General features: G+C 41.1%; 2 protein-coding genes and 1 long non-coding RNA gene across 7 annotated transcripts in view; 1 reads left to right on the forward strand and 2 right to left on the reverse strand.

The window, feature by feature from the left end:
* PRP40C (pre-mRNA-processing protein 40C) overlaps positions 1 to 6,152 on the reverse strand; it is a 34,822-nt gene extending 28,670 nt beyond the window's left edge. For all 3 annotated transcript variants that reach the window (XM_077390958.1, XM_077390956.1, XM_077390957.1), the window contains exon 1: positions 5,940 to 6,152. The gene's annotated coding sequence lies outside the window, so the exon portion shown is untranslated. The remainder of the gene's footprint in view (positions 1 to 5,939) is intronic.
* A 3,612-nt stretch (positions 6,153 to 9,764) lies between these two features.
* Positions 9,765 to 10,450, forward strand: LOC143886332 (uncharacterized). Its single transcript, XR_013253743.1, has 2 exons — positions 9,765 to 10,198; positions 10,290 to 10,450. It is a non-coding gene; the product is annotated as an uncharacterized LOC143886332 (long non-coding RNA).
* Positions 10,451 to 12,644: 2,194 nt separating this feature from the next.
* On the reverse strand, positions 12,645 to 23,369 carry LOC143886333 (pre-mRNA-processing protein 40C-like). Of its 3 annotated transcripts, none has more exons than XM_077390282.1 (10): positions 23,159 to 23,369; positions 17,778 to 18,090; positions 17,513 to 17,662; positions 16,948 to 17,199; positions 16,077 to 16,662; positions 15,824 to 15,990; positions 15,629 to 15,666; positions 15,222 to 15,300; positions 13,834 to 14,304; positions 12,645 to 13,053 (listed from the first exon to the last, which is right to left on the reverse strand). In XM_077390282.1, the coding sequence occupies exons 2-10, from the start codon at positions 18,081 to 18,083 to the stop codon at positions 12,961 to 12,963; spliced, it is 2,142 nt and encodes a 713-aa protein (XP_077246397.1). In that variant the 5' UTR covers positions 18,084 to 18,090; positions 23,159 to 23,369; the 3' UTR covers positions 12,645 to 12,960. The 3 variants fall into 3 exon arrangements, with proteins under 3 accessions (XP_077246397.1, XP_077246398.1, XP_077246399.1); XM_077390283.1 differs by having other exon boundaries at positions 17,778 to 18,093; XM_077390284.1 differs by lacking the exon at positions 16,948 to 17,199.
* Between the last annotated feature and the right edge of the window lie 2,255 nt (positions 23,370 to 25,624).

The following is a 25,624-nucleotide window of genomic DNA, read 5'->3' on the forward strand; positions in this document are numbered from 1 at the left end:
GCAAATAGTCCCACATCGGTAAAGTGATGGGGATGGGGCTGGGTTATAAGGGAATGGGCACCCTCCCTCTAACAGCTAGCTTTTAGGGATGAGTTCTACCCGGTTAAACTCCCTTCAAATGGTATCAGAGCTCATGGCGTGGTAACCATGGTTTGCCTCCAAGGGCGCGAATGTCCCTCGGGGAAGATCTCGGAAACCCCGGTGTCGTATCTCGTGGCTCCCACGTTGCCGCCGCGTGGAGGGGCGAGATGGTTCACGTTGCTTCCGCGTGGAGGGGGAGATTGTTGGGGTTCCATGCAAAAGCAATGGGGCTGGGTTATAAGGGAATGGGCACCCTCCCTCTAACAAGTAGCTTTTAGGGGTGAGTTCTACCTGGTTAAATTCCCTACAGTCACAAGGTTGAGATTTTCGATCGCAAATGATCGCATAACTTTTTAATCTCCTTACAGTTTTTTGTTCATTACACATGTTATTTTATTGAACGGACGTATTTAAGTAAATTGTCGTGTGAACAGTTACATTAATGAACGGTCAAGAGTTTTTCTATTTAAGCAGATGTTTTCCTCTTCATCAAATAAGGATTGTTCTAAAATGTATCTCTCTTTGTATTTTCCTCTTTTGTTGTCTTCGTTCTTTCAAGTAGCCAAGTGTCACGGGGAAACAGTTTAGGACACAACCGGTATTAAAATCCATCTCGTCTCGTCTCGTTGCGTCTTGGAAATGCGTTGTTTATAGCACCTTTGGTCGCCACTGGTGGTTAAGGGGGTTGGTTGGCCAAACACTATAGGAGGAGGTGACCCTGTGACTTGTGACTTCTCCCCCGTTAGGCCCAGCAGGTGTGGGCAGGAGCCTTGGTGGCTTGCTCATGGGTTGCAAGAGGACTTGCTTGTGCATCTGTTGCACACAGTAGGAAATCATACTTCAACTCGTAGGCGTGCCCTAAGGGAGCTTTGGGTGCGGACTGCGAGCTATCCATAGGGATGCTCCAGTTTCTTTGGTTGAGGATGGGGGCCAAAGACAGTGCATGTTGGGTTGGGTTCCCACATGCATTGCGCGGCAGACCGGTGCAGGGGGCTACTTATACTGTTTGCCCCTCTGCACCGCGGTACGTCTCGTGGGTAGGCCATTCTCTAGGTCTTCCATGGGTTCGTGCCGGGACGACTTCGGTTGCCCTCGCGAGGTGTACACCTTGCGGATCAGTCCATGGGGCATCTTGCTCCTTGGATGACCAAGCCCTAGTGCTTGGCGGATTGGTGCGTGGCATCGTCATGCCTCGTACTCGATGGACTTTGCATTAGGCCCCAAGGCCTTATGTTCGATGTACTCGTGATGCAGGCTGATCATGAGTGTGGGTATCTAGAAGCGCATGTCAAGATCTGAGCCAAGTAGCCTGTTGAACAGCTTAGAGTTTGTGTGCACATTTGAAGCATCAAGGGGTGTTGGCGTGCAGGGCCTTTAAAGGCTTGCACGATTGAAGGCTGGCCCTAGCATTCGTACATGTTGGGGCGCCGCACGGGTTATTCCGTTGCTCAAATATTTGGCCCGTGACAGTTGGTATCAGAGCAGAATGTCCAAGCTATGTATTCAGAGTGGGCTTTGAGAATTGGTGCCAGATGGTATCTAGTGCCAGATCAGAGCATGTTGTGAATCAAGAGTTTTCAAGGAGCTATGATACAGTTGGTGTCTGTGCTGGCATAGTTGCAGCAAGTGGCAGTGTTTGCGGCTATGATTAGTGCATCTCTAGTGCATTTTGCTTTGCACAAAGGAACGGGAAATGCTTTCTGTTGTGGCGGAGTTGGAAAGAGCTTGAATGTTAGCACTCCAAGTTGGAAGTGCTAAGTTGCGGATGTCTTTGAATCTAACACTTTGAAAGTCCATTAGTCAGCCGAAGAAGAGCTGAAATTGCGTGGGTATGTTCCTTTCGGGGGACTCTCCCTTATTCTACTTGAGTCGCGCAACAGAGGCGCGATGGCCTGCAAAGATTAGTACCATCAGTGTTTGTTCAAGCATTGCTCAATGGATTTGCTCGAAGCTTGATACAGTGTTAGAGCTGCAACCGTCAGCGAACAGGTTGGCATCTTTCAGTGACCCACCGATGTGTGAGATCGGAAGTGGCAGTTGGGGAGTTGTGAATGCTCCGTTGCAGTGCTGACTAACATTGATGGGTTAGCATATGGCCTTAAGGGCTTGCTATGAAAAAAGGGTTGGCTGCTGGCATAAGCCTTCCCCTATCAGATGAGGTGTTGAACGTGTCGGCACCAAAGCGCTCATCGAAGTGAATTTGCTTGCTTAGTGTGATGGCATAACCAGTTTGACGAACTAGCAGACATGCTCAGGATGAAGAGTTGGTCAATGACTGAATTACTTTTATGGCAGTTCACAATTACAATCGAGCATGCGTGATGCTCTTCTCAGAAAGACCTTGGAACGATCGCCAAGGCCGCTTAGATTTGATAATGGGTTTGCTGTGCTGATATGGGACAGTGTGGTGAGCTCAGATGGCATATGGGCAGACTGTGTTGGTAGGGGACGGCATGGTATGTTTGTGTGTTTCTTGCTGCTTTAGAATCTCCTTGTTTGTCGAAATTGAAAGGACAGCTCAATCTGAATGATGGAATATTTGGGTGGTTAGCAGTGTGAGTACTAGCCGCAAGTGCCCAAGGAGACCATTTGTGGCATATGGGTTGATTGTTCAAATCAAGTTCTATAGTGTTGAACAGAAGCAGGCAAGACTAAGCGTCGCGTTGATTGATCCCAACAGGGGATTCTTGGCCTCAGGAGGAGGCGAGACCGATGTGGTGGTCTCTTTGCTTGGGAGTGCTTTTGGACTCCGTGGTTGGCTTGCACTTTGCGGGTGGCAAGTGCTGCACTTGGCCGAAAGTAAGGCAGGTGCTGTGCCAGAAGTGGTGGCACATTCAGGGAGAGACGAAGCGGTGCAAGTTGGCCATTTCGGAAGACCACTCCAGAGGAAGCTCGAGTGTAGCTGAGGAGGAACTTGAGAGTTGCTTGAGGAAAGGATTCAAGTTTGGTCGCTCTGCCCTCATGGAGTTTGGTGGAGTGCTCAGAACCATCATCACCGGTTGTAGGTGAGCCAAAACCTTCCGTGCCGAAAGTGTTGGCACGTTAACCGGTTGTAGGTGAGCCAAAACCTTCCGTGCCGAAAGTGATGGCACGCTACCCGGTTGTAGGTGAGCCAAAACCTTCCATGCCGAAAGTGATGGCATGTTATCCGGTTGTAGGTAAGCCAAAACCTTCCGTGCCGAAAGTGATAGCACGTTATCCGGTTGTAGGTGAGCCAAAACCTTCCGTGCCGAAAGTGATGGCACGTTATCCGGTTGTAGGTGAGCCAAAACCTTCCATGCCGAAAGTGATGGCGTGTTATCCGGTTGTAGGTGAGCCAAAACCTTCCGTGCCGAAAGTGGTGGCACGTCATCCGGTTGTAGGTGAGCCATAACCTTCCGTGCCGAAAGTGATGGCACGTCATCCACAACGTTTGTAGGCACCGTCAGAAAACCTTCGCCTAGTTTGATGGAGTCCGAGAAAACCATCGTTGTTGAAGATAACTCCAGCAAAGCTATAGTGCAGTGATTGGCAGAACTTGAGGCAGTGTGGTATGCAGTAGAAGTCAGAATACGCTGATTGTCGAAGTACCAGTGGCAGCTGTTTTCAAGATTGAGAAGTCATTGTTATTGTGGAACTGAGCTTCACAGAGCGTTCAGTGTCGACGAGGGCGTCGACGTTATCAGGTGGGGGAGTGTCACGGGGAAACAGTTCAGGACACAACCGGTATTAAAATCCATCTCGTCTCGTCTCGTTGCGTCTTGGAAATGCGTTGTTTATAGCACCTTTGGTCGCCACTGGTGGTTAAGGGGGTTGGTTGGCCAAACACTATAGGAGGAGGTGACCCTGTGACTTGTGACTTCTCCCCCGTTAGGCCCAGCAGGTGTGGGCAGGAGCCTTGGTGGCTTGCTCATGGGTTGCAAGAGGACTTGCTTGTGCATCTGTTGCACACAGTAGGAAATCATACTTCAACTCGTAGGCGTGCCCTAAGGGAGCTTTGGGTGCGGACTGCGAGCTATCCATAGGGATGCTCCAGTTTCTTTGGTTGAGGATGGGGGCCAAAGACAGTGCATGTTGGGTTGGGTTCCCACATGCATTGCGCGGCAGACCGGTGCAGGGGGCTACTTATACTGTTTGCCCCTCTGCACCGCGGTACGTCTCGTGGGTAGGCCATTCTCTAGGTCTTCCATGGGTTCGTGCCGGGACGACTTCGGTTGCCCTCGCGAGGTGTACACCTTGCGGATCAGTCCATGGGGCATCTTGCTCCTTGGATGACCAAGCCCTAGTGCTTGGCGGATTGGTGCGTGGCATCGTCATGCCTCGTACTCGATGGACTTTGCATTAGGCCCCAAGGCCTTATGTTCGATGTACTCGTGATGCAGGCTGATCATGAGTGTGGGTATCTAGAAGCGCATGTCAAGATCTGAGCCAAGTAGCCTGTTGAACAGCTTAGAGTTTGTGTGCACATTTGAAGCATCAAGGGGTGTTGGCGTGCAGGGCCTTTAAAGGCTTGCATGATTGAAGGCTGGCCCTAGCATTCGTACATGTTGGGGCGCCGCACGGGTTATTCCGTTGCTCAAATATTTGGCCCGTGACACAAGGCACTCAAGGCGTTTTCATTCGCAAGTGTTTGGTTGAACAGAGACTCGGCATCCATTGGAATTTCAAATGCTGGCAGCTACCGATTCCTCATTTGGTTTCCAATAATGCATTGAAATTCTAGGAGACTCCCCAGCATGTTTCATACATAATTATTGCTTTTTTGCATATGTGGCGCCCATGTGGCACTCATGTCCCCCTTCTCAAATTCAAACCAAATTCTACCAAAAAAGTATAATTTCAGTAGAAGAATAGTGGACAAGGTAATTTTTTTTTAAAAATAGTGGAAAAGGTGCTTTTATCTCTTTCGCTCCTCTCTCTTCCCCTATCTCTCTCTACTCTCTATACTGGTAATGACACCCCGATTTTTTCCACTATTCTCTGAGAGGACTGCCGTGCAACCAAACACTACTTAGCACTATTTCACTATACTCCAAGTGGTAATTCTAGACAAATCAAATCTTGTCTCCTCCCTTTTGACTTCTTATCGCACTACTCTCCGAGCCACCCCCATGCAACCAAACATAGCCTTAGGCCTCTGGTTCCATGAGTGCACAACTCAACTCCAGTGGCATGAGTTATTGTATACTGGAGGCAAACATCATCAACTCATCTACGTTTTTGACTCATCGCGGAGTGGGGAAGGGGTGGGGGGTTGTACTTAAGCACAGCGGACCGTAACTCAACTCGATAAGTGATCTAACTTCTTTGGTTTCATTTACAGTATTGGATTGTTCACTGGCTAGATCACAGTACATTTGACTCGGATTATAAAAAATGGCCTAATGAGGTATTGATATTTACATCTTTACAATCTAGGATTATTGCAGCTGAAATTCAACAAGCATTTATCGTGTCACCAACAATGTCATATTTGCCCTACAATACGATGTGGGTATTGAGCGAAAAAAAAAAAAAAAAATTTGTTCTGAATTGCCTGGATGAGAGAAAATTGATTCATCTTAGGGACCAGTGCTTAAATCAATGTGAGTTTCCCATTACTTCGAGTTTGGAAAATTCACAGATACGGTGTGTAAGCATTAGCAATAATTCAGTTGAGATGAGAATTCCAGAACCAAAATCAACAAATAAAGTTACACACACATAGAGAGAGAGTGGGGGGAGGATTTTACGATTTGCCCTACTCAGAGACTAAATAAGCATGCTGATAAATGAAATAGATAAATAAAATATCTTTAATTTACTATGAAGAGGAGAAAAAGAAGAAATGGGAAACGAAAGTAAAGAGGAAAATAAAACCCTACGTAAGGAAGACTGACCTGATTGTGAAACGGTGCCGAGGGCAAAAGAGAGACTCTTTTTTTTTTCTTTGGAGAGGGTATTTACATGTCTTGGAGATTCTTACTGAGCTTCTCAGACTACGGAGATCGAAAGGAAGATTTCTTTTCTTGGGGGGTGGAAGGAGAAGAGCAGAGAACTTGGGCGGAATTTTAACCCCAGAGAGAGAGAGCTTATTATGTTTTTCCTCTTTTTTTTTTCCTCTACGGGCGTTTTATAGCTTGATTTGTCTCAATGGGCAATGATAAATTCACACCCATTTTACGCGCAGAAAAGCGTTCAAGTCTCCCACAATTCACTTTAAAAGGGGTGCGAATTATCCTACAGGGAGTGTGACTTTATCATTTCCTTTTGTCAAATTCCCAGAATACCCAATTTGTCTCTCGGGACTCTACAGAGCCCCTGGCAAGTTGCTTTGATTGTAGAGTGACGAGAGAGGTGGACGGCCGTGCGTGCACGTGCAGCTCAAAAATACAATGGGCCCACATTGTTTGGGGGATCCGAATCATTAATTTGTGGGCCCTGAAGTAAATAGGGTTTGCCCGTAAAATCTTCTCCGTAGGATCGTTACAACTCTCAGATTTGTGGAGGTTTAAAATGGACAGCACAGTATGGAAATCTCTGCCGATCGGATGATCCTACTGGAGAAGATTTTTTCACTTGTAATCAAACAATGGAAAAGCAGAAATTTCTAGAAATTGTTTCATTTTTATAGGTGAGTTGGGATCGAACCTACGACCTCAAGGTTGAGATGCAAAGCCTCAATCATTGACCTCCAAGCTCAACCCCTAATTGAATTTTTTTCTTGCGATCCATGCTGGGTCTAAGTGAATTTTCTAGTTGTTGATTGCATACCATTGTGTCATGGATGGCCTATACTAATCCATGACCAGCCCTGGGTGATCTGAGGATCACATTCCTCTTTTTATTTCCTTTTAAGGATTTTCTAGACAATTTCGGCAATTTCGGCAATTTCACGGGAAGCCATTTTGCGGCTCACTTTTCCAAGAGAGAACAACCACTTGGGCTCACTTTTCATCAGATTTTGTATTATTCAATTAATTCCTAACAAGTTTGAAAGATGGGAGAGTTATGGTTTGTTTTCTTATGATCTACTTTATGGATTTCTATATGGATTCTCAAGTCCAAATTAGAAGTGTATAACCTTGTCATTAATTGAAATCATGCAAAATTTATTTCTATGTGACACTCTTGATGTCTTATTTAAAATGAAATAGACAACACCCATAAATTATAGGGGATGAGAGAGTTATAACTTATTTTCTTAGGACTATATGTTGGGAATTTCATGATGGATTCTCAGGTCCAATTTCGGATGTGCATAACGTTCTCATTTCAAATCAAAATCAAGCAAATTTTATGTATGTGTGGCACTCTTGATGTCGTCTTTCAAATAAAATAAGCATCATCCATAAATTCTCTGGGATGAAAGGGTGATAGTTTGTTTTTTTTTAGATTGTATGGTAGGGATTTCAGTATGGATTATCGTGTCCAGATTTAGATGTGCAATAACACTGTCATTTAAAACCGAACTCAAGCAAAATTTATGTGTCTCTGGACACTTTCAAATAAAATAGGTTTCATAAGAGAGAGTTGTTGTTTGTTTTATTTGTATAGTATGTATGGTAGGGGTATTTAAGGTTTTAGCGGTTAGGGTTTTACGGTTTTTCTCTATCTATATAAAGGACTTGATTTTTGGTACACACCCTAACTATATAAAGGACTTCCAAATGAATGCTCTGGATCACCCAAACAAATGTGGGACCCATGTGTTTGTGGCACTCTAGTTCATATAAGCTTCGTGAGCTCAAGGTCACTAACCGTTTTCTCTATATATATATATATGAGAAAACATTTCCTACACACTTGCGTAGGTAAGTTACCTATACACTAGCTTAAAATACAGTGGGGGCCCACATTGTTTGGGTGATCCAAACCATTCATTTGAATTGTCCTCACATAGATAGGATGTCCACAAAAAATCATATCCATAGGATCATCCCAACCATTCAAACTATGGAGGCAAAAAATGGACTAATTTGTGAAGGTTTATACACGTCCATTATACCTCCACAAATCGTAGGGTTGGGATGATCCTGTGGATCTAATTTTTTGTGGACACCCTATCTCTGTGAGGACCATTCAAATGAATGGTTTGGATCACCCAAACAATGTGGGCCCCCACTATATATATATATATATATATATATATATATGAGAGAACATTTCCTACACACTTGTGTAGGTAAGTTACCTACACACTACCTTAAAATACAGTAGGGGCCCACATTGTTTGGGTGATCCAAACAATTCATTTGAATGGTCCTCACATAGATAGGGTGTCCACAAAAAATCAGATCCATAGGATCATCCTAACCATTCAAACTATGGAGGCAAAAAATGGACTAATTTGTGAAGGTTTATACACGTCCATTTTACCTCCACAAATCGTAGGGTTGGGATGATCCTATGGATCTGATTTTTTGTGGACACCCTATCTATGTGAGGAACATTCAAATGAATTGTTTGGATCACCCAGACAATGTGGGCCCCCACTGTATTTTAAGGTAGTGTGTAGGTAACTTACCTACACAAGTGTGTAGGAAATGTTCTCTCTCTCTCTCTCTCTCTATATATATATATATATATAGGAAATGGCTTGTGAGCTAGAGAGAGCTCCTAAAGATATAGATAGGGTGTGCCCAAATAATCATCTTCATAGGATCATACTAACCCTTCTATTTGTGGAGGTTAAAATGGAAGGGTATAATAACCTTCATAATCTGCCAATTTTTAACGTCCACAAATGGAAGGGTTAAGATGCTCTTATGAAGATGATTTTAACCTCTACTTGTGATGGTCTACATAGGGGTTCGGAGTGTGACTCTGAGAGACCACTTCGACACTTAAGTCAGGAGCATGCAACCTAGAAAAAAATAAGACAAAGATACGATAGAGTTACCAGAGAATAATTTGTCATTTTGAGTGTGCGTGCGTCTCCTTTTGTAACGAAGCCTCCCCAAAGAGAGTCGAATGATATGTTTTTTTTTGGTAGTGATCGATATATTTTTTTTGCCATATGGGGTCCTCTTTCAACGGCCAATGAGAATTGGGAAGTGACTGGGTGAGTAGTGAGTGTGTTTGTCTTCCTTAAGAAAAAAAAATATCAAACGATAGTTTTTATAAATGTGGGTACCCGGGGGTTTACCCGACCTGACCCATGATTTTGCAGGTTTGGGTGACCCGTGGGTCACATTTGATGGGACCAAGGTTTAAAATTTCGGTTTCGGTATCGGTTTCGGACCTTGAAATTCGAAATTTTGGTCGAAATCTAGTACAAAACCCGAAAACAATATTTTATTCATTATTAAATTTCGGCTGAAATTACCGAAATTTCAGTGAAATATTAAATTAATATTAGAAAAAACAGATTTTTTGGGTCAAATTTCAGAAAAACCAAAATTTCTGCCGAAATAAATGACCGTTTCGGTTTTGATTGGTTTTGGTGTCGGTCTCCACCGAAATTCGGATTTCGGTCGAAATTTAAAACCATGGATGGGACTACTCACACCAACAAAATTTCGGGCGGGTTGGGTCGACCCGGGGCACTGGTCGAATTTGCAAGGTCTAATCCGTGACCCCGTGCGACTCTGCTTATCCTAGAATGCGACAGCTGGCCGCCAAATGGGCCCACCTCCGTATCCAATTGGTCAGTCATATACATGCGGTCATGGCATGGTATGACCATGCCATGTTATAAGGTGTTTTTCCCGCGCAAGCGAACAGAGATTTCCCAAAATAAGTAACTCATCAAAAGATTTCCCAAAATAGGGGCGAGAGAAGAGAAACACAAATGGTATTTGCGCTACAAAACCCTAGCGACTTTGCTCCTTCAATCCTATCCTCAGAGCGGATTCTCCGTGAAGCTGTGGTTTTCGGTATTTGTTGGCCTGCAGATCGGGAAGGACAGAGATTTTTAGCCGATCTCGTTGCTTGTTCTTTCTCAAGATTGCAATTACTCTCTTTTGTTCTCTTTTCTGAACATTATAGATCTGGTTTCGTAGTTTTCCTTCTCGAGTAATGTTAATAGATTGGTTAGGGTTTTGGACAGGTTGAATACATGAGTCCAGCTGCTATGAGTATGGAGGGAGTGAAACCTGAGATCAATTCGCATCTTGATGTCGGTGGATTGGAAGCTCAGTTCGCGGATCTCTGCAAGGTTCTTGATTTTTTCTGTATTTTTTTTTATTTGTGTTGCTTTATTTTTCTTGATCTGTGATTTCGGTACCTGAATTGAGATTTTGTCCCAGTCTGAATTGTCCCTCGATGGAGACATGTCGAGACAAGCATTGACATTACTCAAAGAATGCAAACATCTTCTTTTGCCAAACAATTTGAGGATTAGATGTGGAACTGTATGTGTTTTCCTAATTCTTTTTCAATAATTATGCTTTATTTTTTCTTTTTCTTATTCTTTTTTTCATATATTTGATGAGTTCTCATGATTTCTTATGCAAAGCCTCAATCACTGACCTCCAGGCTCAACCCCTAAGTGAATTTTTTTCTTTTCCAAATGTTTGCAAATAATTTCTTGCGATCCATGCGGGGCCTAAGTGAATTTCTAGTTGTTGATCGCAAACCACGTCATGGATTGCCTATACTAATCCATGACCAGCCATGTGTGATCTAAGATGTAAGTCCACCTGGTGAGCAGCCCGTATTGATCAAGGGTGGGTCATAGTGGGATTTAATGGATCATATTCCTCTTTTTATTTCTTTTAGGGATTTTCTATACAATGTTGGTAATTTCAATGAAAGCCATTTCGCGGCTCACTTTTTCAAGAGAGAAAAACCACTTGGGCTCACTTTTCAGTAGAAGATTGTCTTGTTCAATTAATTCCTAACAAGTTTGAAAGATGGGAGGGTTATTGTTTGTTTTCTTATGATCTACATTATGGATTTCTATATGGATTCTCAAGTCCAACTTTAGAAGTGCATAATTTTGTCATTTTAAATTGAAATCGAGCAAAATTATTTCTATGTGACACTCTCGATGTCTTCTTTGAAATGAAATACACAAGCACCCAGAAATTATCAAGAATGAGAGAGTTATAGATTATTTTTCTTAGGACTATATGTTGGGGATTTCATGATGGATTCTCAGGTCCAATTTCAGGTGTGCATAACATTGTCATTTCAAATTAAAATCAAGCAAATTTTATGTCTGTGTGGCACTCTTGATGTCCTCTTTCAAATAAAATAATTATCACCCATAAATTCTTTGGGATGAAAGGGTCATAGTACGTTTTCTTTAGATAGTATGTTAGGGATTTCAGGATGGATTATCGTGTTCTGATTTAGATGTGCATATAACACTGTCATTTCAAACCGAAATCAAGCAAAATTTATGTCTAGGTGATACTCTGGATTTCTACTTTCAAATGAAATAGGTTTCATAAGAGACTTGTTGTTTGTTTTATTTGTATTGTATGTATGCTAGGGGCGTTTAAGGTTCTAGCGGTTAGGGTTTTACAGTTTTACGGTTCCAAGGTATTTAGGGTTTCATCTTTTGAAGTCTGGGCTTTGAGGGATTAAGCATTAGGATTGGGGTTGGGGTCGGGGGTAGAGGTAGAGGTAGGGGTTTGGAGTATAGGAGCTGTTAGGGTTTAGGGGTGAGGGATTATGGATTTAGGTTAGGATTTAGGGATTTACGACTTACATAGATAAGTTACATAAATTACATTACTCAAATAGATTGCATAATTATCTTAAATAAAATACATAACATCTTTCATAAATTACATAACTTATATGAATTAGATGACATCTTACATAAATTTTTTGCAGGAGACTCAGTGAATGCTGCAGTCAACAATCCTCAAGACCTTGCCAATATTATCTTGAGAATCAGTGACCTCGGTTTCAATTTGGATATTTCTCTTTCTAATTCCACATTTGACCAATTCTATAGCTGATTTCCTTTCCAAGACAGGGGTTGTTAATGTCGGGCCGAGTGTTTCAAACACATACCTTTAGGTTGATCTTTGTGATGCATTTTATTTTTTGATATGACCCTATTTCGACCCTAGTTCTTGTTTTGCTTTCTTAATAAAATTTTCCTTTTCACCTTGAGGTTGGAGGTTCAATCCCAGCTTAACTATCAAAAAAATTCCTTTTTAAAAAAGTTAATGTATCCCTGTGAGACATACGCCTCAGTGTGCCTCAACATCTGAGGCATACACCTCATAAGCCTCCCACCCTATTCCGTTAAAATCACTTGGTACCAATGAATTGCAGATGTGGGAAAATAAATATGTAATTTTTCCAAATTTTTAAACAAAAATGCCAAAACATCTCGTTCCAGAAGAAAAATGAACACCCACTGAGAGAGAATTGGATACTGGGCTTTCCCGTCACCAAAATAGCGATGTTTTTTAATGCTATATGTACTCCAAGGTTCAAAATTATTCCAGCATTGAACTGTGACAATATGGTTCAGCTTATCAATCTAATCAAATTGCGGAGATAGTAATTTATTTCAGGAATTAAAGAGTTAAGTAACAAAATGAAAATTATCACAAAAAAACCTCCAAGTTGCTACCCCAGATAATGGAAAAAAATAAGCACAAAAGAAAACTACTCTAACCAGATACAACTAAGGCAGGTAAAAGAGAAAGCAATACATATGCACGTCTTAATATCATTATATTCAGAACACAATAACAAACATATCCAAGGTTCTCAGTGCTGGAGGTCGTAAAATGAACCAAATGAAACTGGCAGAGCAACAAGAAAATGAAAATAACATGATAAACAAATTCATCTCATCACAAGTGGGCACAATATAAGTCCACCTAATATCATCATTACCACTCAATATGTGTGTGTGTGTGTGTGCGCGCGCGCCAAACCTGATCCAGGGTGTTCCAGTTGCAGGAAAGACCCAAAATACCTGTACACAGTAATTAATAACCTTTAGACTCAACAAACCTTAAAGCGCGGATCAAATAATATCTTCGGCAGTTCCTTATCCCATTTCGAGAATGGCGCCACTCCCCGCTCTTTAAGCATTTCCTAGGGAATTAAACAGACAAAAAAAAGATTGTGTAATGTGATTTTCAGAATTTAATGAAATTGGAAGTGCAAAAAGCATTCAAGAAATGAAAGATTAGAGCCATATTTCAAAGACATTTGTGACTGTGCAAATTCAAAGGGGCTTAGATTATTATTCAGAATTGTGAGTTTTCAACTTTTCATCTAATTTTGAGCTCAAAGGCGAAAACAAACATTAGATAAACCCCTACAAACAACTGCTACATGAAACAAGGAGTAACTTGAAACCCAAATTATTTAACCATACATTATGAAGACTTCTACAGAAATGTAAGAAGCAAGAAAAGAGACACCCAAATAATTTGAACAACATTATGAAAACTTCTATGGAAATTTAAGAAGCAAGAAAAGATACCTTGAAGCTATGTCACAAATATCGTTCTCAGGAGTTTCTCGGCAAGGAAAAATCTCGGGATATATTAAATTTTTTTATTTTTTCGGGTTTATATCAGGAATAAAATGATAAAAGTAAAATTATTTAAAATATATATATAAATATAAATTTATGAAAAAATATAGGTAAAAATATCGGGATTTTTTGAAAGGTAGGTAATATCATGATATTATCGCGATATTTTATGATAAAAATGAAAATATTGTTATATTTTTAAAATCTCGGGATTAGTTTGGGATTTTGTCGTTTTATCAAAATGCCGAGATAAAAGTGTGATATTTTGAAAATATCGGAGATATTTGGGACATGGCCTCGAAGGCATTCTTAAAAAAAGCAAGAAAAGATACCTTGAACTGAATAATGCACTCCTCTTTAGTAGGTCCACTGTCCACATCATCTGAATCTGATGAGGAATCTGACATATTTCCATCCCCATTAGCATCTTTTAATTTGTCTTTGCTATTCTCACTCTGCTGGCCCTTCACTGCCACCTCAGTCGATCTTGGGCCATTTAAATCTGACGTAGCAGGCGCAGAGGAACCCGGAAGAGGGGACGGAGTAACAGGAGTGCCAGCATCTTGGAGCTTCTTTTTAATTAAATCCAATGCAGATGAAGAAACCAGTGCACCTGAACTTCTAAGAGGTGTGGCGTCACGACCGCCAGTGTTAACAGCAGGAGCACTCAAAGTAACGGCAACAGACCCTTTTTCTGCTGATATACTAGCATTTTGCACTGGAGGTGTATTTGTTTTTAAAGAATCACTATCCTGCTTCTTTCTCATTTCTGAAACCTCTAATGGGACTTGCCAGCTACTTACCTGAAATTGAAATTCAGTCATGTAATGATGTAAGCGATCAGAGTTAGTCAAAAGGTGTGGTTTTAAATTTCAGCTGAAATACCGAAATTTCGAGATTTCAGTTCGGACGGACACCGAAACCACCTAAATCCGAAATTTCTGCCAGTTTCGGCTACGTCCCAAAATCGAAATTTTAAACCTTATCAAATGTACATTCAGTGAAACACAAGTCAAACAACCATCCAAATTGATAAGATCATCACAAGAATAGTGACTTAAATATGAATGTTGTCCTCTACAAAGCAACCCTAATAATGATATTCAGAAGATGCGACTTAAGTCCGCTCAGCAGTCTCATAACGAACACTGCAGCTATACAAATAGAAGTTTGAGAAATCACCATATCAGACATGAGGATTGGCATGGCAATAGGATTAGTACCTGATTTGCCATTTATTCTTTGTATTTGGCACTTATAGACATGAACATATTTCCATACATACATATCTTTTCGCATGTTATTATGGCTTCACATATTTTGATGGACTCCCAACCATATTACAAAATTTCCCGTACCATTTATAAGGACACATATGCATAGGATTTTCAAAGGTTCTGTGTCTGACACTGAAACATGGTTGTGTCCAATTTACATCGGCACAGAACTGCCATAAACTCAATCACATACAACCATGATGAGTTTGGACTTTGGATGCTTTGGAAATGTAAAATACAAGCAATTCTGTTCACATCTAATACAAGTAAATACCAAATTTCTTGAATGTAAAGTTCAAAAAGATTAAGGGCAGGACATCCTACTCTCCATTTACATAATCCAAGAAAAATATCAAAGGACCAAATGTGTCTACCATATATGAAGGAAAATATACGAGGTTAAGGTTAATTAAATTCAAAGCAAGAAACAGAATCGAAGATACCTTGTTTTTAGCATTGTAATAGTACTTCTTGCCATCGTTTGTCGTGACTAATGACCATTCTGTACCAGCCAGCTTCTCCCTGAGCAAGCAAAGGCATCATACAGCTCAAATCAGAATAATTCAAGTTTTCATTTTGTTGTAACCATGGTTTTAAATTTCGGTCTGAAATTTCTGAAAATTTCGAATTTCGGTTTTGATTTCGGCCAAAATTTGGTAATTTTGACTGGCCAAAATGGCCAAAATTTGGAAAAAAAAAATCGGTTCCGGTAGGAACCGAAACTGAAATTTAAATCCATGGTTGTAACATCGATCTCTTGAGTAATAATAATGCCTAATAATTTGTAGTGACTAATGCCCTATTGGGTTAACTACTCTTGGGTCCCACACTAGGAGTATAAAGTAGGTACCATGAAACTGGAGTTGGCTGAACTGTGACTTTGTCTGTCTGCAAAGGAGAACAAAAACCCATTAAAAAACAAAACAAAAAAAAACAAAAAAGAACAAAACAGAAACATTCTCTAACAGATGCATCACCAAAAAGAAATGCCGAGACTGATAATGAAGACAGTAATACTTAAATAACAATTCCTGGCTGTAACTACCTCCCCTTTAAAACTGGGAGGCTTTTCATATGTCGATTCTCCAGTGAAAGCATTATAGTAATACACGGCTCCTGTGTCAGTCTTGTGTGCTGTCCATGTGTCCATGTCATCTTTCTTGGCAATGCCTTCATCCTTCCCAGTAGGGTCATTAGCTTGTTTATCCTGATCTGCAAAATGCCTAGAAAATTAGTCCACATAACAATGTTTAGTTTAATGAGATTCCCAGAATGTTGAATTGGAAAGCCAATCCTACCAATGCCGGGAGGGGGTGATTGTGCCCCTAAACTGCTTGCGGGCTGACCAGATCCCAGAGTGGCTGGGGACGCTCCACCAGGTGGTCCGATAGGGGAAACTCCAGGAGGTTGTGATTTGGACAAAGGCCCGGAAGAAAGAGGCATGCCACGTATAGGCAAAGGATAGGGACCAGGAAGAACCCCAGGATATGGTAGAAATGGAGGACCTGACAGGCTACCAACTTGAAGGGGATGCAGCCAAGGTGCTTGAGGGGGTGGGGCCATGGAAGGTAAAGAAGGATACGGTGAATACATATGCGGCGGAGCATTTTGAGCAACAGCTGTTGGCTGAACAGTAATAGTAGAGGATAATGACGCAGATGAAGGAATCCCAGGGGGTCCAGGTGTTCTAGGAGTTCCTGGCATCCCAGGAGGCCGGGGAAATGACGAGGGAATCTGCATCCACATAGTGGGTGGATGCAAATTAGGAGCTGCAGGTGAAATGGAAGAACCTGAAATAATATGGACAGGCAACGGGACAGACTGGGAAATAGATGATGTGGGAGTGGCATTGTTAGCTTCTTGCTTACCAGCAGCTGAGGTGTTCTGCAATTATCCAAGAAATCAAATCATCTATATGTTATAGGAGTTTTTTACTTATTTATGCATGAAAGTAGTTGTAAATTTCAGCCGAAATATTTCGGTCCAAACTGACACCAAAAGTACATTGGATCATTTTTTACAGGATTTCACCGAAATTTTTTTACCGAATTTTACATGATTTCGGCAGAAATTTCAGCCGAAACCAAAAAATTTTGGTTTTGGTAGTGGCCGAAACCGACACCAACATTTAAATCCTTGTGCATGAAGGTTTGTGGCTAACAATTATACCAAGCTGGAGGAAGCATTCTTCGGTGAGGCTTCCACTGGAGGAGGTAAGCTTCCACTAAAAGAAAATCCAGCTGCAACAGACATGTGTCCTTTTGGAACAGAGAAAGGTGACTGTTTGGGAGCTGGCATATTTTGGGCTGCTCCAGGAACAAATGGATAAGGATGTCCAGACTGCCCTGGAACTGGAGGTTGCAGGGATGTGGCATTTGGTGGAATAAACTTTCCACCTTGTGCATGACCGGGACCAGCAACCTGGAATGCAATAGAAACAGAGACTGCACATAAATACCAAGTCTAGGGAAGACTATTTATGTGTTAGTTACAGAAAGGAAAACACTTCTAAAATGGGATCCCGTTTAGAAAACAAAGGTAGTGGTGAAATTTACTGACGATTTGGTCAATTTCAAAGTGATTTTTAGCTTTTATAGGGATTCGTGCCCCTTTCTTTGTCTTTTGTGCAAGTCTCATAAGAGATGCTCGTCTTTTTTTCCAAACGGGATTCCCGTTTTCTCTTACAGAAATATCACAAATCAGAACTTCCAAGGCAAAGTAAATAAGCCCTTACAGCACTAGGTTGAGGCTGCTGACCACTTGCAGGGCCAACATTAGATTGCGATGCTATATTGTATGAAAAAGATGGCCCGGTTGATGAAGATTGCCCAGGAACTGGGGGTTGAAGGGCTGCCGCAGGCACTGGTGGATTTAACTTCAAACCCTGCATTAGATCCAACTTAATACATCAAATTAACTAGACCCAAAAGTCAACACAAAAAAAATAATAATAATAATTGAATCTCTAGATTAGTAACACAAGAGAAGGAGGAACCAACAGGAGCAGATGGAGATTGTTGAGAGTTTCCAGAGGCCGCATTAATCTTAGGAACCACGCTATAAGAGAATGAAGGTGCAGGGACCACATATCCTGGGGTGCTAACAAATTTCGCTCGAACAGATTCTTGCAATGGTTCACTTGTAGTACCATTTGGACCCCTTGGAGTTGGTGGGCCTGTAACTGGAGCAGGGGAGGCAGTAACTGGCGTTGGAGGACTCATAGCTGGTCCTGAGATTGGTACTTGAGGGGTAACACCGGGTGCTGAAGGTTGAACCTCCTGTGGTAACCACGCTGATGATGACATTATCTATCTGCTACATCATATGACAAGAATAAAATCAGAAGCCAATTTTTCGCCTTCTGATGTGGTGAATGATCCACTCATTGTTTAAAATGATTATAATCAAGTGAGAATGATAGATGATAATCATCATTTTCAATAGTAGTTCATCTTCTTACAAATGATACCCAAAACATGAAGTAGCTGCATTTCAAGATGTAGACCATCGCCCAGCTTAAAAAGTATGGTGCTACTAAAGAATAACAAGAAACCCCAACTTTACAACCATATCAATACTTCGTATCACCATTCCAAAAAAAAAATGAACAATTAGTATCAGAATAGCACATACATGACCTTTGAGTATGACACACATTTATCGTACTCATAGGCATATACAATATATGAGGAATGCTAAACTCAGGGGAGCCCTTGCACAAAACAGGTGAAAGGGTGCCCCCATTGGATGCGTGTAACCTAAGTGCATTCATTGTTCGTTGACTTTTACATCACTTTGGTGGCATGCATCCAATGGGGTCGTCCTTTCAGCTTACTTTTGCAGGGGCACCCCTGAGTTTAGCATCCCTAACTGTGTTCCAAATATATATATATATATATATATATATATGAGGAATAAGATTGTGCGCTCGACCGCACCAAGCTTAGGTGCGGTCGAGGGCCTAAAACTCGTGTGGGTCCACATTGTTAGGATGATCCAAAGCATTTATTTGCAAGGCCCTTACATAGATAGGGTGTGTACAAAAAATCAGCTCCATAGGATCATCCTAACCCATCCAAAAGTGGAGGGCAAAATGGACAGACATCGTTTGCCACAAATCTGCCCATTTTTTCCCTCCACTTTTGGAGGGGTTAGGATGATCCAATGGAGCTGATTTTTTGTACACACCCTATCTATGATGGGGCCTTGCAAATGAATGGTTTTGATCACCACAAAAAATGTGGGACCCATGTGTTTGAGCCCTCGACCGCATATAACCCTATATGTGGTCGACCGCACACTCCTTTTCCTCATATATATATGAGGAATAGGATTGTGCGGTCGACCGCACCAAGCTTAGGTGCGGTCGAGGGCCCCATACTCATGTGGGCCCACTTTGTTACAATGATCCAAAGCATTCATTTGAAAGGCCCTTACATAGATGAGGTATGTACAAAAAATCAGCTCCATAGGATCATCCTAACCTATCCATTTGTGGAGGTCAAAATGGACAGACACCGTTTGCCACAAATCTGCCCATTTTTACCCTCCACTTTTGGAAGGGTTAGGATGATCCAATAGACCTGATTTTTTGTACACACCCTATCTATGATGGGGCCTTGCAAATGAATGGTTTTGATCAACACAAAAAATGTGGGACCCATGTGTTTGGGCCCTCGACCGCACCTAAGCTTAGGTGCGCTCTCTCTCTCTCTCTCTCTCTCTCTCTCTCTCTCTCTCTCTCTCTCTCTCTCTATATATATATATATATATATATATATATATATATATATATAGAGAGAGAGAGAGAGAAGGGTTGCTGCGCTAGAGCGCAACTAGGCTTAGATGCGCTCGAGCACAAAAACGCAGGGGGGGGACATTGGGGGGGTGATCCTAACCATTCATTTGGAAGGCCCCATCATGGAGGGGGCCTACCAAAAATCAGCTCCATTGGATCACCAATGGGTGTCCATTTGTGGGGCCAACAATGGACAGATACTGTTTGTCCACAAATCTGTCCATTTTTTGCCCCACAAATGGACACCCTAAGGTGATCCAATGGAGCTAATTTTTGGTGGACACCCTACCCATGAAAGGGCCCATCAAATGAATGCTTTGGATCCCACCCAAAATGTGGCCCCACCCTGTTTCTATGCTCGAGCGCAACTAAGCTTAGCTGCGCTCGAGCGCAGCAACTCTATCCTCATATATATATATATATATATATATATATATATATATATATATATAGAGAGAGAGAGAGAGAGAGAGAGAGAACTGTTGGTGAGCTTAAGCGCACCATTGGTGCGCTTAAGTTGTTATAACGCCTCCCATTGGTGTGCTTAAGCGGGACCCAGCGGGACCCAAACATTTAAACGAATGGGAGGCATTATAACAACTTAAGCGCACCAAAAAAATGGTGAGCTTAAGCGCACCAACAGTTTTCTCATATATATATATATATATATATATATATATATATATATATATATATATATATAGAGGAAAGTGTCTCTAGTCTCTCCCCTAGATAAGCTTATCTACTCCTCCCTTTAAAAAAACACAGTGGGCCCACGCTGTTTGGATGATCCAAAGCATTCATTTGATAGGTCCTAACATAGATAGGGTGTGCCCAAAAAATCAGCACCAAAGGGTCATCCTAGAACTTCGTTTTGTGGTGCCTTGTGGTACCCATTTTGGACACATATAAACGTCCACGTTTATATGCGTCCATTTTGGACACGTTGTGCCCAACAAAATGAAGTTCTAGGATGACCCTTTGGTGCTGATTTTTTGGGCACACCCTATCTAAGTTAGGACCTATCAAATGAATGCTTTGGATCATCCAAACAGCGTGGGCCCACTGTATTTTTTTAAAGGGAGGAGTAGATAAGCTTATCTAGGGGAGAGACTAGAGACACTTTCCTCATATATATATATATATATATATATAATCAAACGTTTAAGACTATTAAACACAATAAGTACTACGCACCCCGAAAACCTATATATATAACTATATATCTGTTATCCTTCAATGTGTTTTACAATATGCATTTTGAAAATCGTATGCATTTCCTTATTTTGTCTTTTGTGACAAAGTGCTCTTATCCTTAGCTTTGTCTTTAGGGAAATACTTAATCCCACATATGTTATACACAAAATCATTCATGGGTTTATATACAGAATGAGATTCTTGAAGCGTTGCGATTTAAAGAGGAATAGAGACACTTGGTAAATAAACTTTTCACAGGCATGCGAGCAGAGCAGAGCCGACACATGGACGTGGGGTGGGAAGAGGTGGGATAGGGTGGTGTGTTTCTATTGGCACTTGCTTTGCATTATTATTTTTTATTAACATATTTCGTTTGTTTTTTATTTATTTTATCCCTCTTTTATTATGGGTGATCACGATCGCAAAGACGTATGTGATCACTGTTGTCGTTCCAAGCAAAAGCAAATAGTCCCACATCGGTAAAGTGATGGGGATGGGGCTGGGTTATAAGGGAATGGGCACCCTCCCTCTAACAGCTAGCTTTTAGGGATGAGTTCTACCCGGTTAAACTCCCTTCAAATGGTATCAGAGCTCATGGCGTGGTAACCATGGTTTGCCTCCGAGGGCGCGAATGTCCCTCGGGGAAGATCTCGGAAACCCCGGTGTCGTATCTCGTGGCTCCCACGTTGCCGCCGCGTGGAGGGGCGAGATGGTCCACGTTGCTTCCACGTTGGAGGGGGAGATTGTTGGGGTTCCATGCAAAAGCAATGGGGCTGGGTTATAAGGGAATGGACACCCTCCCTCTAACAAGTAGCTTTTAGGGGTGAGTTCTACCTGGTTAAATTCCCTACAGTCACAAGGTTGAGATTTTCAATCGCAAATGATCGCATAACTTTTTAATCTCCTTTCAGTTTTTTGTTCATTACACATGTTATTTTATTGAACGGACGCATTTAAGTAAATTGTCGTGTGAACAGTTACATTAATGAACGGTCAAGAGTTTTTCTATTTAAGCAGATGTTTTCCTCTTCATCAAATAAGGATTGTTCTAAAATGTATCTCTCTTTGTATTTTCCTCTTTTGTTGTCTTCGTTCTTTCAAGTAGCCAAGGCACTCAAGGCGTTTTCATTCGCAAGTGTTTGGTTGAACAGAGACTCGGCATCCATTGGAATTTCAAATGCCGGCAGCTACCGATTCCTCATTTGGTTTCCAATAATGCATTGAAATTCTAGGAGACTCCCCAGCATGTTTCATACATAATTATTGCTTTTTTGCATATGTGGCGCCCATGTGGCACTCATGTCCCCCTTCTCAAATTCAAACCAAATTCTACCAAAAAAGTATAATTTCAGTAGAAGAATAGTGAACAAGGTAATTTTTAAAAAAAATAGTGGAAAAGGTGCTTTTATCTCTTTCGCTCCTCTCTCTTCCCCTATCTCTCTCCACTCTCTATACTGGTAATGACACCCCGATTTTTTCCACTATTCTCTGAGAGGACTGCCGTGCAACCAAACACTACTTAGCACTATTTCACTATTCTCCAAGTGGTAATTCTAGACAAATCAAATCCTTGTCTCCTCCCTTTTGACTTCTTATCGCACTACTCTCCGAGCCACCCCCATGCAACCAAACATAGCCTTAGGCCTCTGGTTCCATGAGTGCACAACTCAACTCCAGTGGCATGAGTTATTGTATACTGGAGGCAAACATCATCAACTCATCTACGTTTTTGACTCATCGCGGAGTGGGGAAGGGGTGGGGGGTTGTACTTAAGCACAGCGGACCGTAACTCAACTCGATAAGTGATCTAACTTCTTTGGTTTCATTTACAGTATTGGAATGTTCACTGGCTAGATCACAGTACATTTGACTCGGATTATAAAAAATGGCTTAATGAGGTATTGATATTTACATCTTTACAATCTAAGATTATTGCAGCTGAAATTCAACAAGCATTTATCGTGTCACCAACAATGTCATATTTGCCCTACAATACGATGTGGGTATTGAGCGAAAAAAAAAAAAAATTTGTTCTGAATTGCCTGGATGAGAGAAAATTGATTCATCTTAGGGACCAGTGCTTAAATCAATGTGAGTTTCCCATTACTTCGAGTTTGGAAAATTCACAGATACGGTGTGTAAGCATTAGCAATAATTCAGTTGAGATGAGAATTCCAGAACCAAAATCAACAAATAAAGTTACACACACATAGAGAGAGAGGGGGGGGAGGATTTTACGATTTGCCCTACTCAGAGACTAAATAAGCATGCTGATAAATGAAATAGATAAATAAAATATCTTTAATTTACTATGAAGAGGAGAAAAAGAAGAAATGGGAAACGAAAGTAAAGAGGAAAATAAAACCCTACGTAAGGAAGACTGACCTGATTGTGAAACGGTGCCGAGGGCAAAAGAGAGACTTTTTTTTTTTCTTTGGAGAGGGTATTTACATGTCTTGGAGATTCTTACTGAGCTTCTCAGACTACGGAGATCGAAAGGAAGATTTCTTTTCTTGGGGGGTGGAAGGAGAAGAGCAGAGAACTTGGGCGGAATTTTAACCCCAGAGAGAGAGAGCTTATTATGTTTTTCCTCTTTTTTTTTTCCTCTTCGGGCGTTTTATAGCTTGATTTGTCTCAATGGGCAATGATAAATTCACACCCATTTTACGCGCAGAAAAAGCGTTCAAGTCTTCCACAATTCACTTTAAAAGGGGTGCGAATTATCCTACAGGGGGTGTGACTTTATCATTTCCTTTTGTCAAATTCCCAGAATACCCAATTTGTCTCTCGGGACTCTACAGAGCCCCTGGCAAGTTGCTTTGATTGTAGAGTGACGAGAGAGGTGGACGGCCGTGCGTGCACGTGCAGCTCAAAAATACAATGGGCCCACATTGTTTGGGGGATCCGAATCATTAATTTGTGGGCCCTGAAGTAAATAGGGTTTGCCCGTAAAATCTTCTCCGTAGGATCGTTACAACTCTCAGATTTGTGGAGGTTTAAAATGGACAGCACAGTATGGAAATCTCTGCCGATCGGATGATCCTACTGGAGAAGATTTTTTCACTTGTAATCAAACAATGGAAAAGCAGGAATTTCTAGAAATTGTTTCATTTTTATAGGTGAGTTGGGATCGAACCTACGACCTCAAGGTTGAGATGCAAAGCCTCAATCATTGACCTCCAAGCTCAACCCCTAATTGAATTTTTTTCTTGCGATCCATGCTGGGTCTAAGTGAATTTTCTAGTTGTTGATTGCATACCATTGTGTCATGGATGGCCTATACTAATCCATGACCAGCCCTGGGTGATCTGAGGATCACATTCCTCTTTTTATTTCCTTTTAAGGATTTTCTAGACAATTTCGGCAATTTCACTGGAAGCCATTTCGCGGCTCACTTTTCCAAGAGAGAACAACCACTTGGGCTCACTTTTCATCAGATTTTGTATTATTCAATTAATTCCTAACAAGTTTGAAAGATGGGAGGGTTATGGTTTGTTTTCTTATGATCTACTTTATGGATTCCTATATGGATTCTCAAGTCCAAATTAGAAGTGTATAACCTTGTCATTAATTGAAATCATGCAAAATTTATTTCTATGTGACACTCTTGATGTCCTATTTAAAATGAAATAGACAACACCCATAAATTATAGGGGATGAGAGAGTTATAACTTATTTTCTTAGGACTATATGTTGGGAATTTCATGATGGATTCTCAGGTCCAATTTCGGATGTGCATAACGTTCTCATTTCAAATCAAAATCAAGCAAATTTTATGTATGTGTGGCACTCTTGATGTCGTCTTTCAAATAAAATAAGCATCATCCATAAATTCTCTGGGATGAAAGGGTGATAGTTTGTTTTTTTTTAGATTGTATGGTAGGGATTTCAGTATGGATTATCGTGTCCAGATTTAGATGTGCATAACACTGTCATTTAAAACCGAACTCAAGCAAAATTTATGTGTCTCTGGACACTTTAATAAAATAGGTTTCATAAGAGAGAGTTGTTGTTTGTTTTATTTGTATAGTATGTATGCTAGGGGTATTTAAGGTTTTAGCGGTTAGGGTTTTACGGTTTTTCTCTATCTATATAAAGGACTTGATTTTTGGTACACACCCTAACTATATAAAGGACTTCCAAATGAATGCTCTGGATCACCCAAAAAAATGTGGGACCCATGTGTTTGTAGCACTCTAGTTCATATAAGCTTCGTGAGCTCAAGGTCACGAACCGTTTTCTCTCTATATATATATATATATATATATATATATATATATATATGAGAAAACATTTCCTACACACTTGCGTAGGTAAGTTACCTATACACTAGCTTAAAATACAGTGGGGGCCCACATTGTTTGGGTGATCCAAACCATTCATTTGAATGGTCCTCACATAGATAGGGTGTCCACAAAAAATCATATCCATAGGATCATCCCAACCATTCAAACTATGGAGGCAAAAAATGGACTAATTTGTGAAGGTTTATACACGTCCATTTTACCTCCACAAATCGTAGGGTTGGGATGATCCTATGGATCTAATTTTTTGTGGACACCCTATCTCTGTGAGGACCATTCAAATGAATGGTTTGGATCACCCAAACAATGTGGGCCCCCACTATATATATATATATATATATATATATATATATAGGAAATGGCTTGTGAGCTGGAGAGAGCTCCTAAAGATATAGATAGGGTGTGCCCAAATAATCATCTTCATAGGATCATACTAACCCTTCTATTTGTGGAGGTTAAAATGGAAGGGTATAAACCTTCATAATCTGCCAATTTTTAACGTCCACAAATGGAAGGGTTAAGATGCTCTTATGAAGATGATTTTAAC

The sequence above is a fragment of the Tasmannia lanceolata genome, unplaced genomic scaffold, assembly GCF_043159265.1.
Source record: "Tasmannia lanceolata isolate RefF3 unplaced genomic scaffold, GAP_Taslan_0.1 ptg000011l, whole genome shotgun sequence".
NCBI lineage: Eukaryota > Viridiplantae > Streptophyta > Magnoliopsida > Canellales > Winteraceae > Tasmannia > Tasmannia lanceolata.

Bases quoted from the DNA above. Each gene is read 5' to 3' on its own strand.
- LOC143886333 (XM_077390282.1), bottom strand. From the start codon at position 18,083: ATGTCATCATCAGCGTGGTTACCACAGGAGGTTCAACCTTCAGCACCC. The intron at 14,305-15,221 runs GTATCTTCGATT...TTTCAATTTCAG, and splicing joins ATTACAATGCTAAAAACAAG to GTAAGTAGCTGGCAAGTCCC. The intron at 13,054-13,833 runs GTATCTTTTCTT...TTAATTCCCTAG, and splicing joins AGTGCATTATTCAGTTCAAG to GAAATGCTTAAAGAGCGGGG.